The sequence below is a fragment of the Cebidichthys violaceus genome, unplaced genomic scaffold (genome assembly GCF_023349555.1).
Source record: "Cebidichthys violaceus isolate CVI_PGR_0920_01 unplaced genomic scaffold, fCebVio1.0.p SCAF_6, whole genome shotgun sequence".
Classification (NCBI taxonomy): Eukaryota; Metazoa; Chordata; class Actinopteri; order Perciformes; family Stichaeidae; genus Cebidichthys; species Cebidichthys violaceus.
Window position 1 is genome coordinate 13828325 of NW_027176816.1, and position 13798 is coordinate 13842122.

Here is a 13798-nt window from a genome sequence, read left to right on the forward strand (position 1 = left end):
TCTAAGATGACACTCATTGTACTGGTCTAACATGACATCACTCATTGCTATGTTCTAAGATGACATCACTCATTGCTATGTTCTAAGATGACATCATTCATTGCTATGTTCTAAGATGACATCACTCATTACTATGTTCTAAGATGACATCACTCATTGCTATGTTCTAAGATGACATCACTCATTGTACTGGTCAAACGAAAATCTGGTCGGGTTGCTGGAGGAGGGGCGCAGACAGGAAAGCAGGGGGTGTCCCCCACCAGGTCGAGGGAAACAAGGCTCCTCTCTTCTGACCAGGAGTGAAGATGAGAGTTGATCTTGGTATGCAGTTCCAGTTACCCAGCAAGATTACCACCACGTCTCTCAGCCGTAACATACTAGTGTAGTCCACCACGGCTTAAGCTGTTCCCCTCATTGAGCTCCCAGTACCGTTGCAGGAGGGGACTGGGCCGCCTTCTATTGATCATAGACCAAGTACTCAGAACTGGTGGCTGAGTGCAGGGAGGCTGGCTGGAGAACCACCAGTAAATGTTGGTTGCCGTGGCTTCATGGGGCAACCATACGGCTGTTGAGGGATGCAGCAGAAGAAATCATGACAGATAAGGCTTTGCCTTTTCAAAGGGATATGTTGCAAATGGCACCAATTTCAATTTAGCATGAGTCAGCTCTATTTGAGGTGATTATTTCGCCCAGGTGAATGCCTGCCCAACACAATTTACATGGCTCCCCTACACCACAGGCCCCAGTACAATGGCAATGCTTGCACTGTCCATATTTAACCCCAAGGCAGACGATCGTCACTGCTCCGCCACCAGGAGAAGTTCCAGAATTAAAGGCGCTAAATGTCGAGGAATGGTGGTTCCTGGCTAACGACCCTGAAGCGGGCCCTATGGGCGCCAGAGGCTGACAGGCAGTAATGCCCAGCAGGTTATAGCAGAGAAATACCTCTACATATACTAGGTATTCATATTTCTAAGAATGTAATGGTTAAGTGGAGAGCAGGGCTGCCTTTCAATCAGAGGGTTGGCGGTTCAATCTACTGCTCCGCTAGTCTCATGTCAATGTGTCCTTGAGCAAGACACTTAACCCCAAAAATTGCTCCTGTAGCTGTGCCTACGGTGTATAGATAGATACTGAATTGTAAGTCGCTTTGGATAAAAGTGTCTGCTAAATGACTAATGTAATGGAGTGCAAACAGCCTAATTTCACCCGCAAGCTGAATAAGACTAAAACTATATTGAATTTATGGCTTTAGCAAGATCTATCATATTTCAAGATTTGTCTTCAGTTTTTTCCCTCAATTTTCATGACATGAAAAGACATCAATAAAGATACTCACAAACTGGTCCAAGTCGACATCAGGAGGATATACAATATGTGCTGTTGGGAGGTTGAATGTGTCTGGATTTACAGGTTTCCTCTTCATTTTTCACTGCTTCTATGGGTTAGGGATATTATAAACCACCATCAACACTTAAGTAAAACACAGGGACACAGTGGAAATCAAAAGATTCATTTATTTTCTATTACTTTATGTTCAGACAATCAGAAAATGACAACTTCTTTTCACTGTCTTCTAAAATCTATTAAGTGATAATACAAACACCTAATGCAAAATATATCTAAGTTAAAGGTGTCGAAACCTGCATTGTAGTGGTTCTCAGAGCCGACCTAAATGCAAGCAACACAACAGTACTGGATGATCATTTAGTGAAATGAATCCTGGTACCCTCAGCTCTGCACCGTTTCTCTACGTTCAGTCTGGAATGCTTCAACGTATCAAGTGTTGTTTTGCAGACAAGCTGCCACAACTTCAATATGTCCTAAACAATGCAGCAACAACAGACATGTACCACATAATGTATAATGTTAATGACTCAAGGTTCTGGAGTCAAACGTTCATTTCAACCATGGTAAATGGACCGACTTGCTCAAGCCACAAGAGGTCCTTTTCAGTAAAATGTAAACCTGGTTAATTTCAAGGACCTCAGTATGCGTCACAATAAATGCTTGTTGGATCATCTAAGTGCGTCTGAATACCCCATTCTACTTCAGAGCTGAAGCAGGGAATGAGGGAGTCTGTCAATATTTGTTATGTTCTAAAATATACAATCTAACAATCACGGCCACTTCACACAGTGATTGGTCAGCTGTCTCTCCCAAGCTCTCTCCCCCCCCCTCCCATTCTTCACACAACTACTTCGGTCACTTTTACGTGAACAACGGAATATAACACCATCAACGCCTCTAATGTGAGACTGTCTAAAAGTGTGTGCCAACAACAAATACAGTTGTTAGAGAGGCAGTGAGACGCTGTCATGAGAGTAAGTATGACGGCAGGCAACACTGACGTGTTCAAACGAATGGGTATTCTATTTACAAGGCCACTTGGGATTGTTCATGATAAATCTGCATAACCTGAAAGACGATGGTGAATGTCGGTGTGTTTTATTCACACATCTCCCAGCTCAAACTGATGGGTGCACAGTCGGCGCACAGTCGGCATTGTGTGTGTGTGTGTGTGTGTGTGTATGGCATGTTCGACAAAGAGCCTAACGTGCCACACACACAACGTTAGTACCAGGCCGCAGCTGCAACGGTAAAACAGCTTTTTACAGGCAGGACAAGTCAAACTATTTTCTTTTGCAATTAAATTGCAATGATGACTTAATGAAAATGATGACCCATCCCAAGCGCTCCCAGTGAACAAACACAGTGCCAAAGTGTTGTCTGTACATTCCAACATGCAACTGTGGAATTCCTTTAGACTGAGGCCCAGATTCATAAAAAGAGTAAACATTCCAGACTGAAGAGGCAGAGACACTGAAAACAGGACTGATGCAGTGTGAACTGCCAGGCAATGTGGTACTTGTTGCACTAGACATCATTCTGCTGTGAGCTAACCTCAGTAAAAAACTATGGAGCTACAAAGTACATGTGCTTGTTCTGACAAAAATAAAACTCTACACAGACATTTTCTCTGCAGTTAGATGGACAGTCACCTGTCTCTTCTCTGAGGTAGTAAATAAGTAGAAATATCATTAAAGGCAAGTATAGAGAACAATGTTTGACTCTGGAATACACCACTAGGACTTGTGTACCCTGTCCTTCAAAGTTGAATTTGGAGCATACAGCCATCTTCAGCAGTGGCAAAAATCTGCCCAACTGTTACAGGTTAAAACTATTACTAATGATTTTTGCAAAAGGATATACGACAAGGTAGAGGTAGAAAATTTGACCGAATTATAGTGTCAATGTCTGTCGCTAGATAAAGAGTTTAGATTCATAAAATCTACCTTTATAGTTTGAATCTAATGGCACAGGTAAGAGCCAAAATAACTAGAAGCAAATACAAATGAAAACAGAAACCCACAGTTCTGTGTTTGAGGTACAGATCAAATTCATCTTTTTTTTTAGAAATGTTAAGTGCTTAAACCCAGTCAGGAGATTAGACACTCTTAAAGAGGCACAACAGTAGTATTTTAAGACATTGGTGCAACACTTGAATGGTTACAATGAAAGAAGTCCTTCAACATACAGTTCTTGGAATTAAGGCAGAAAGGAGAATAATCTGAATCTCTCTCTCTCTCAAAGATCTTCTTTCCAATATCACATCCATCACTCACAACTTTCAGCTGGAGGACTTCTCCATCTCCACTACACTTGACCAATTTCTTGAGCTGATCATCCATTATTGGAAGGCTGCTGGTTTAGATGAATTATTCTTGCCATGCTGCACTGTGACTCTGGTAAAGGAACCTTGATCTCAACAGACCAACACTCCCTCAACTGCTTCCCTTCTCTGGCTTTCCTGAGCCTTTGCAGCAAAGAGGAGGTTGGGCTGGGGTGGGGGGGGGGTCACCTTTTAGTCCTAATTACATCTGATACTCTTGAGATCCAAATGAGTGTCAATACATAGTAAAAGCTAAGAAATAGGAACAAGTGCTCTTGAAGGCCTTTGTGGAATCTATGCTGCATTCTATTGAGGAATAAAGTCAGAAATTCACAGCAAGCGTGTCACAGTTACAACCTGCTCAGATCCAGTGGTCCAGTTTGTAAAGAACAAAACCGGTAACAGCGAGAGGTTTGAGATTTATTTTTGCCTCCTCACAATGCTGTTCTCAAGTCACATTGTGTAGCTAGGGTTGCCGCCTTCCATTATGGAAAATATGGGGGAAAGGGCTGGATGACCTCTTATCAAAAACAGCTCGATCAGCATATTGCAAAGCGCTTTTGTTTCTTACTATGTGAGCAAACAGGTGAACTAGAATGTGACAAACATTTTATATTTTCTTTTTCCCCACAGTCTCAAATGAGTGTTTTTATGCATTTTGTGGGACAGGCAGCCATTCTAAGATCAATGACCTGGTTTGCAGTGTCAGCAAATGTACATTTCAGAGTTCACGGTTTGACCTTTTAACGGAGTTAATGGATTGGAGGACAAACAGTTGCTGCACTGCTCTCTGAGGCCGAAACACACTGAGGATGCTACAGCATTGCCGGAGGACACAGACGAGTTGTGAAAGCAAAAGTCTGAAGGAATATTTTCATTTTTCAGCGATATATACCGTGATATGTAAAAACACAGGAATATTCACCCTAAATTTTATACATTTTAAAGATTAATGCATCAGCATTTTAAGAGGCTAGATAAACAATGTTGTGCTCTTGTAAACAAATTTGTGCTCTAGTAGCCTAAACAATTTAATTACAAAACACATAGGTTGTTGAGAAATGAATGGTGATGACACAGCACAAAAGTCACACTTGTAATGTATTGTTAACGAGACAGGCTTCATGTTTCAAAAGCGGTCAGGTGCGATGCCGACATCACCGCAGACCCCTCACGCTGAGGAGAGGGCCCAGCCAGCACTAAGTCCACGGTGCTGGAAAGCTCACAGCTGGAGCCGCCAGTCACCTCCACCCGGGGCCATTCAACACCGCCATGGAGGAGGATCCTCGCACACCCAACGGCCATCTCTGACCCACTGAGTTAACTGCCCAGGCAAAAGCAGACCCAAATTTGTAAGTATGGGGGCGCAAGGCAATTCTCCAATCCACAGTTTGATTTGACATTTTTGACAGGGGAGTTGGGGCAGCCAGACTGGTTGCTGCAGTCCCTAAATCCTCTGCAGCCCACAAACACATTTATTCTTTACATGTTGGCAAAAATGCAACACGTGACTTCAGGGAAGCAGGATTTTACACTTCTGTTGCTTCTCTGTCATCTGTGACTCAATGAGTAGCCTTGGTGTCTCAAAAAGTGCAGCTGCAGGGCAGGCAACCGGTGGGCTACTCTGTGCCATCTATCAAGTGTCATACTGGTTGTTTTTTCTTTGGATGCGCTAAGTAGGTGGGGATGGAGGTAAAAAAAAATACTGGGCCAATTGCCAATCCTGCTTTTCACTTTGAAAAGTCGAAATTGAAAGCTCATGCTGATAGATATTTGATTTAGAATCAAAATCGTGACAATCTCTAGTACAGAAGTGTAAAAATATATGCAGTCGATTATGAAACTGTGGCGGGCCTACGCGACCTGTAGCTAATTAATGGGAAACACTGGATTAGTCATGGAAAATGAGAACTGTGGGACGTTTCCTTTTGTATCAAGCAGCAAAAAGTTGTAGCATGTTGCAAACATTGCAATGTCGATGCTGAAATATATCAAGCAGCCCTCATTGGTACACCCATTGGTTGCCACTTGCAGTTAGCAGGTGGTCCATGAAGTGCCCAAAAAACTGCAGTATATTAAATACAGTAAAAACATGATAAAGAACAGGTTCTAAGCAACAGTTCTCTGTCTGAACGGTAACTACTGTGTTAACTGTTCACTCAAAAGAACATTGGAATCGTTTTCTTTTGTTAAAAAGGTTTACCCACACTTTGCCGTTACTCAAACGCTGTTGCAGTTCACTTTCAGTAACATTAGGGTTACACTTTCGATTTACTAGTTTTTCTAATAATAGTAAGTGCAGTCAAGCTTTACAGTTATTGTTTACTGTAACTGCTATTAACTGCACTTACAGACACCTCTAAATAGGGCAAATTCTGACAAATAAAGGTTAGATTTTCATTACTTGAAACAATGGTTGATGATAACATTTGGTTATTTCATCAACGGTCATTTCCCGTCTGCTGATATACTTGGACACATCAGTGGGTGTGATGCTGGATGGTAAGCTCTTTACTGCATATGTTAGTGAGTTAACTGCCAGATATGAAATACGGACAGTGCTGTTTGCATTCTCTATTATGTTTTGCACATACTAAATGAAACAGAGGACATCTTACATCAACTTTTCTCTTCAACTCTGTAAGGCTGCTCATGATCCAATATTCTAAAATAAGAACATCTCAAGTCAGCGTCCATAAGGAAGGCGACTTTCCTTAAAACAGTAGCATCTTCGATGAGAACCTAAAACCGGATAACTCTCAGCACGGTGCAGCACCTGTGACGAGTGTGTTAAGTGCATCCACTGTTGGTAACAGGTCTGACAAAAAGAAGTACTTCTCTACTTTGGTTGAAGTGAAACCACCTTTCCTCAAATGTTCAAGCTTCCTTTTAAATAATGAGGTAATACTGATGAGGTGATTTGTTGTGTTCACCAAAAAAAACTAAGATTAGCATAATTAGCACTGACAGGCTAAAGTCACACACTTGTTTTACAATAAAGATGCCGTTCTCATGTTTTACCCTTTTCGTAAAAAGGCATGAGCACGTTTGAAGGCAACGTTTGTAGGGACAGAGCTGCTTACTGCTGAAAGGCCTGGTAGTAGTGAGGTAGGGAGCTGGAAGTGCTCATAGCAGGACTGCTGTATGCCTGAGGTAGCTGGCTGTGGTTATGGGCTCCAGGGCCTTGTGGTACATGAGCCTGTGGAGGCTGGAAGAAGGTGAAAGGCCCTGGTGCCTGGGAGGACAGCCCAGAGGAAGATGATGGAGGGGAAGTGGTGGTGGAGGGTGGATAGCTCATCACTAACCCCCCCATCCCCATGTGAGGGCTGTAGGGTGGCAGGCTGAAAGGAAGGAAGCCCAGCAGAGGCCCCAGGTCCATGTTAGTGGTGCAGGACAGCTCGGTTGAGGAGATAGCGGGGCTCCTGGACAACAGGTGGGGGTCACTGCCAGCACCCACGCCTTCACCCAGCACCTCCCTCTGAGGGGAGGCAGAAGTAGAGGTAGAGGAGTTGACTGCACTCAGGTGTGGTGGGGGTGCACTCTGCAGGTCCATCAGGAAACTGTCCACGTCTGCGCGAGGGTATGAGGTAGATCCGTGCTGGTACCTGGCCATGTTGCTGTAGGGCTGCTGCTGTGTAGCCACTGGGGGCTGAAGGTGATGGTGGTGGGGGTGAGAAGACTGAGGGGGCATGTGGCGAGCCACACCCATACTCGAAGACAAGGAGCCCTGCATGAGGCCATGAGGGTGGCCCATCCCAGGGACAGGATTGGCCATGGGGTAGGAGTTGTACATGTCCCTGGAGAAAGTCTCCATGGGCTCCTTGGAGCCGATATCAGACGCCACAGGGCTAGGTTCCTCCTTCACTGGGCACTGGGTGGCAAGGGTGGGTGTAGCTACAGGAGTGCTGCTGGGTGTGCAGGGTGGCATCAACCCTGACTCCTGGGCATGACTCTTCTTCAAATGGCGAGTCAGGTGGTCTCTGCGGCCAAAGCGTTGTGCACAACGCGGGCACAAGAAGTCACGGCGCCCAGTGTGCACCACAGCGTGACGTCGCACATCCTTACGGGTGTAAAATCGGCGGTCGCATCGCTCACACGAGTACTTTCTCTCTCTCACTGGCACAGTAGCGTTAGAGTTGCCCTCTGATGGTGGAGGCCTGTCAATATGGCTGCCCAGGTGCTCCAGCAGGGATGGCGACCCCTCTGGACAGGGCAGGCCCGATGTAGCGCTGTGGGCTGCCACCAGGTGGCGTCTATAACCCAGCTGGGTGTTGTACTGCTTTCCACACTCCTGGCAGTGGAAGAGCTGCCTGTTGGCTGGGTGGCTCTCCTGCAGCTGGCTCTTCAGATGGTCCTGCTGGTGAAACATGGTCTAACAGAAGGAACAGTACTGGCTCTGCTGCTGCACAGGGACTCTGGCCAAGAGCCGGAGCAGACACAGGCAAGACTCATGAGGATCCTCCAGAGAGCTGACCATCAGCCTACAGACCTCTTGTCGTTTTGTTAACTTAGAGTGCTAGAATTAATGCTAAGAGCTGTTTGTTGACCGTTTGATGGTCTCTTGTGGCAATGACTAGTGGTCTGTCCTGCCTCACTGGGGCAAGCCTGTGTCCAGCACTTGGTTTCTGTGACAGCAGCTGCCATAGCAACCCCAAAAGGGCTGCGGTGATGAGGAGTTGTGGAAGCTCTGACTGGGTCTGTGTGTTTCCTGAGAAGAGCTCTTGTGTTGGCCCACAGTCTATTTTAGTATTCAGCAGCCCTGAATGCCACAGTCACAGCAGCTGAATCACAGAGGCAGCGCGATATCGTTACAGACCTGCGAAACAAAAAAAAAGTGTCAATACTATGGCGTAGTAAGAGGCATGCTGGATGAGCTGACTTTAAAGAACTATAAAAAGAGCAATACAAAATTCACACATTAGACTCTACAAGTCCACAAAAAAAGTTAGTCTGGAGCCTTGTATACCTGCTGCTTTGACAAAAAAAAACAGAAAATGATCAGCAGAGGAGAGCAGGGGGCTACTCCCGTTCATTTTCTTGTTTCTGCCAATTTAGTCAAACAAACCATGTAACCCTACATGGACGTACCCGTTAGTGGAACAAACACATATGGTTAAACTAAACTACAGCTCCAAGTAAAGTGAAACTATTGAACAATATGACTTATTACTATTGATTAACTATTGCAGTACATATCACTATTGTTTTATTGCCCAGGCTTAATACATCATATTTTTAGGTTAATAACAAGGCCTGTTCAATTATTACATGATCGCCTGATCATGATTATTTGACCACAATCAAGTGAATTTTAAGCCACTTTAGAAATGTGCAACAAATGGAAAGTGAATTATGTGTGTTTGCATCAGCTGGGTTGAGGCAAATAAATAGTCTGAGCACAAGGTTTCAACGTACGAGACCATATTTCTTGCTTTCCAAAGCAAGATGGTGCCAGAGAGGATGACCAGCGGGTCTCCCTTCGGGTGCAGCAGTGCATTTGACTGACTGAGCAATGTACTCAGACCAAACAACTGACCGCTACATCATCATTATTCTATAAAAATGATTAAATCGCGTATTTGTCATATCAACTTCCTGAAGTGGAAGTTAATATGACATTGAATTGTGTCTCTTGGATGGAAGCATAGCTTCTCATTTCCTTCGACAGTATATTAATGAAATTTCTTGAATCTGTTTTTGTTACATTAGGTGGTCCTAAACAACCAGTTCAGAACAAGCTTTTGAACAGAGCGAGAGGTTCATTTGAGGCAGTCTTTTATATTTTATTCACTCAGGTATATTTGTTCAGATTTTAGTATGAAGCCTTTCTATTCTGATTTTTGCCCCGTTAAATTTTTGCACGGCATAATGTTAATAAATTTGTTTGGAATGAAAAGCCCTTAAAAAAAAAGCATGATTACTTTTGAATGTATTAAAATAATGTGATGGAAATGTAAATTCTATCATGAAACTGTAGATTCACAACTAAAACTGTGTACGCACAACAGAAATTGTCAAATTTTGTCACATACTTTTGAGATGACAACTTGTGATTTGAGGAGAGCTACAATATCAGCAAAACGTTTCAGAGATGGGGAATAAATGCTGCTAATAGTTTAGCTAAGCCTTCTGTAACCTCAACGCTCATAAAGAAAGCTAAAGTATTAGAGAGATGGAGAGAAAATGCTGTTAATAGTTTCGCTGTATGAAGGAGGCTGTTTGAAATGAATAACTAGTACTACTTTGTGGTGTAACAGACCGTAGTTGAACCTTGATCTGCATGAATCCTCCGTCATGGTTCACATGCATGTGAACCAAAGATGAATCCATCATAGCATTTCCAGTAAAAATATGCAATCCGGAGATCGGCATTAATGCTTTCTAGTCACTAATCCCTGCTAGTAATCTTGGCAGCACCGATGCTAACCGCTAACGCACAGAGGTTCTATTCAGGTACATCCAGTTACACTATGATGCGTTCATGCTCTACTCAGCATAAATAAGTATTGGGCAAAGTATATATATTATGTTCAAATGTAATCTTGCAAAATTTTATTTTGGGCAAAAGGAGATGTTTTCACAGCAATATAAAATATTACGATGAATTATGAGTTGTTTAACTTCCTAATACTAGCTCTAAGAAGCTTATAATATATCATTAAAACTACTGACAAGATTTTTTATCAATAAAAATATATTTTTTTACCTAATCATTTGAATTGTGTTTTTATGTAAATAAACAATATAGATGACTTAAAAAAAAAGAAAGAAAGAAAAAAAAAAAAGTCTGGTGACTTGTATACTGCTATAACAAAACAAAAAACAATAAACAATCAGCATGCATACCAGTACAGATCATTGATGATAGGCAATTAGTAACAAAAAGACATCATCGTCTCTAAGCATTCTATATGTTCCTCTTGTGCTGATCTGAGCCAATCCTTGACACAAAACCGTGATATGATTGGAACCGTGAGTCTTATGATCCTAGTGCTTGTGCAGTTTACTGTATGAAGGAAAGAGTTTGAATGACTAATACAGGTCATCGTATGAAGGAGTTTTTTTTTTTTTTTAAACGAATGAGTAGTCAAACGTCAAAAACGCTTTCAGTGGGAATTGGTCAAGCAGAACAAGGAATAACTCAAAAACAGTCACAACGATGGCAGAGAACACAGAGAGAGACACGGCGGTACGTTACGTCATGAAAACAGAGCACATACCTATCAGCTGTGCGCTCCAGATCACACTGGAGACTTCACCACTCAAAAGATGGGTGAGTAGTACTTGCTATCTTCTGATGTTTACTTTTTAAACAAAAAACACATGTCTATATTGTATTATGCACTGATATTTACAGTAAATATTGCAATATTAAACAGTAAGTCAGATACTGTCAGCTCTCTGGCAATCTCACTCCAGCCAGCTGAACATTATTTAGGTTTAGGTTATAGATATCTCATTCAGTCACTCTGGTGGACAGCCAACATCAGTCGAACCAATCAATAACATGTTTATTGCTGCCTTCATAGATTATAATATGTACAGTTGTTTTAATATGTACATAAATGTCACTGGCAATATAAATTCTAAACACTGTGCATACAGTTTAAAGATCTTTACAATATTTCTTTTAACTATTTATGTTATTTACAATTTACACAACCCTTAAATTATACATAGATTTTATAATTCTCATGTTATTGGTGCAATTTTTATATATATATATATATATATATATATATATATATATATATATATATATGTCTTTACTTTTTTCCTAGTTACATTACATTACAGTCATTTAGCATTTAGCTTTTATCCAAAGCGACTTACAATTCAGTATCCATCTATACACTGTAGACGCAGCTACGGGAGACATTTTGGGGTTAAGTGTCTTGCTCAAGGACACATTGACATGAGACTAGTAGAAGCAGGAGCCGGGGATCGAACCACCGACCCTCTGATTGAAAGACGGCCCTGCTCTCCACTTAGCCACAGTCACCCAAGTTCCAAGCTGTTAATTCTATTTCTGTCTAAGTATATCAAGAGAGTTGAAAAAAAAAATGTATGTATGTGCACACACACTTGGCGATTCTGATTCTGAGTGAACCCCTCCCACTGAGAAGTGTAAAAATATATGCGGTTCATTATATGGCCTACCTAGTCTGGAGGTAGAAACGGGAAACACTGAATTGGTCATGGAAAACAAGAACCAGGAAATTTTTCCTCAAAAATCCAGCAAAAAACTTGTAGCATGGTGTGTTTGGGTGAATTTGCCGACATTGCACGTCTTGCCATGTGACTTTTGCACATGAACACATGCTGAAAAGATATATTGTACAGCCCTGTCCATGGATGTGCAGCCGACAAATCTGTATATACATATATACATGTACTTTTTAAAAACACCTCACCAATATATAATTCCATCTTTAGAAAAGGCTCAGTAATTTCCTTTACAGCTGGTCACTGTAGTTTGTAAACGTTATTCAAACTGAAAAATAGTGCATTTGTTGGGAACTATTTTCAGGAACAGATTAATCCACATTTGAGTATTTGAGGCTGCAGTACAGTGAATGTGGAATTGAGTCAAAATGAAGTGCAGCGTGTGTACAGTGTGGCTCTTTGGTGTGTTTGTGGATAACAGTGAGCTCTATGGCACAGAGGGATTAGATACATCAGGCTCTGACACACACACACACACACACACACACACACACACACACACACACACACACACACACACACACACACACACTACTTGGTAGTCGATAGATTGTTGGTTCACATGGCATTTGTTGTCAAGAAGACAAATACTGAATATCATCAGACTAATCCCACAACCTAACTACATTTGAGGAGAAAGCGATCTAAAAAAGCAGCCTACTTGACAACTGCACGTGTTCAATTTAGTACCGGAATTTCGTTTGTGAGAAACTTGGGTTTTGGGGCTATGGATGTGAAATTAATTTGACTGACAAGATCAAATCTTACTTCATAAATGTAATATGTTTTTATGCATTTTAAACTACTCAAGAGTGTGCATCCAGTATTTAGACCTGCCATGAGCTGGACCAGCGCTTGTATCAATAATGTAACACTCCTGAACAGGACCATGCTTCAGAATGATCCCTTTACTTTTCATAGTTGTAGTAAATACCTTTAGTATTTCACATAAGAAATATCTGCATACAGGACTTTCACTTTAAAATGGCCCAGTCTTCTGTTGTAGTCACATCACTTTGACTGGAGTAGAGAGTGTGAAGACATTTGCCACCAGTGGATGTTCTCCGTGTCATTATAGGAGAAGCACAGCCAGTGGAAGTCTGGATACAATGACTAAAGGACGACTGTGCAACAAGAGCACGGTGATGGGAGCTGGTAGTGCCATCTTGTGGGTCCTCAGCATGGAGCTGCCACAAGGCTTTAATCCCCACACCTTTTCTGGTTTAACCCTCTCCCCTTGTGTTAAACTCTGCGGAAATGCTTTTCCCGTTGAAACCGAATGAAGTGGGGAAAACGTCACCCAGGCTGATAGGACTTGACTGAAATGATGAAGTCTCCGCTGGTAGCGTTAGAGAGCTGTGGGACGGAGTCATTACCAGACCGGGCTACATTGCACTGCTAGCCGGGCTCTGTTAACTAAATTCGGCGGCGGAGGCGAAACTGGGTTTAATGCTCGGATGTTTGAGTATATATAACGATGGTTTTATGTGGAGATAACCCGCATACTATGATCGGTATGGCTCTGGGTGAAGTTAGAGAGTTCGCTAAACCAGCATGCTGGTTAAAAAACAAAAGATGAGCGGTTCACTAAGTTGTATCGGAGTTCGTCTTACGGGAGCTAACTCCTGTATATGTTACGGAGTAGGGTTAAACTCCAGCTCAGGTGAACAGACATGGGCACAACGCTACTTACCGATTGAACCTCAGTCCAGCTCTCCGTCCAGTCTCCATTCCGTTTCGATATCGACATTTTGGAACAAGTTTTAAAGATGTTTCTTAGAGTTCGGGCCTGGACTGCTGGGCGCCGCGCTGGAAGCCATGCATTCTGGGAGAGTGACGTCACACCCGATCCATCCATCCACACACGCACGCACGTAAGCACGCGCGCGCACACACATA

General features: G+C 42.5%; 1 protein-coding gene across 1 annotated transcript; it reads right to left on the reverse strand.

The window, feature by feature from the left end:
- Nucleotides 1-1499: 1499 nt before the first annotated feature.
- LOC137889562 (zinc finger protein PLAGL2-like) lies at nucleotides 1500-13693 on the reverse strand. The gene is made up of 2 exons (XM_068733476.1): nucleotides 13593-13693; nucleotides 1500-8489 (listed from the first exon to the last, which is right to left on the reverse strand). Exon 2 carries the CDS (start codon nucleotides 8040-8042, stop codon nucleotides 6753-6755), a length of 1290 nt encoding a protein of 429 aa, XP_068589577.1. The 5' UTR covers nucleotides 8043-8489; nucleotides 13593-13693; the 3' UTR covers nucleotides 1500-6752.
- Nucleotides 13694-13798: the final 105 nt, after the last annotated feature.

Excerpts from the sequence above, each read along its gene's own strand:
- LOC137889562 (XM_068733476.1), bottom strand. The coding sequence starts at position 8,042 with ATGTTTCACCAGCAGGACCATCTGAAGAGCCAGCTGCAGGAGAGCCAC.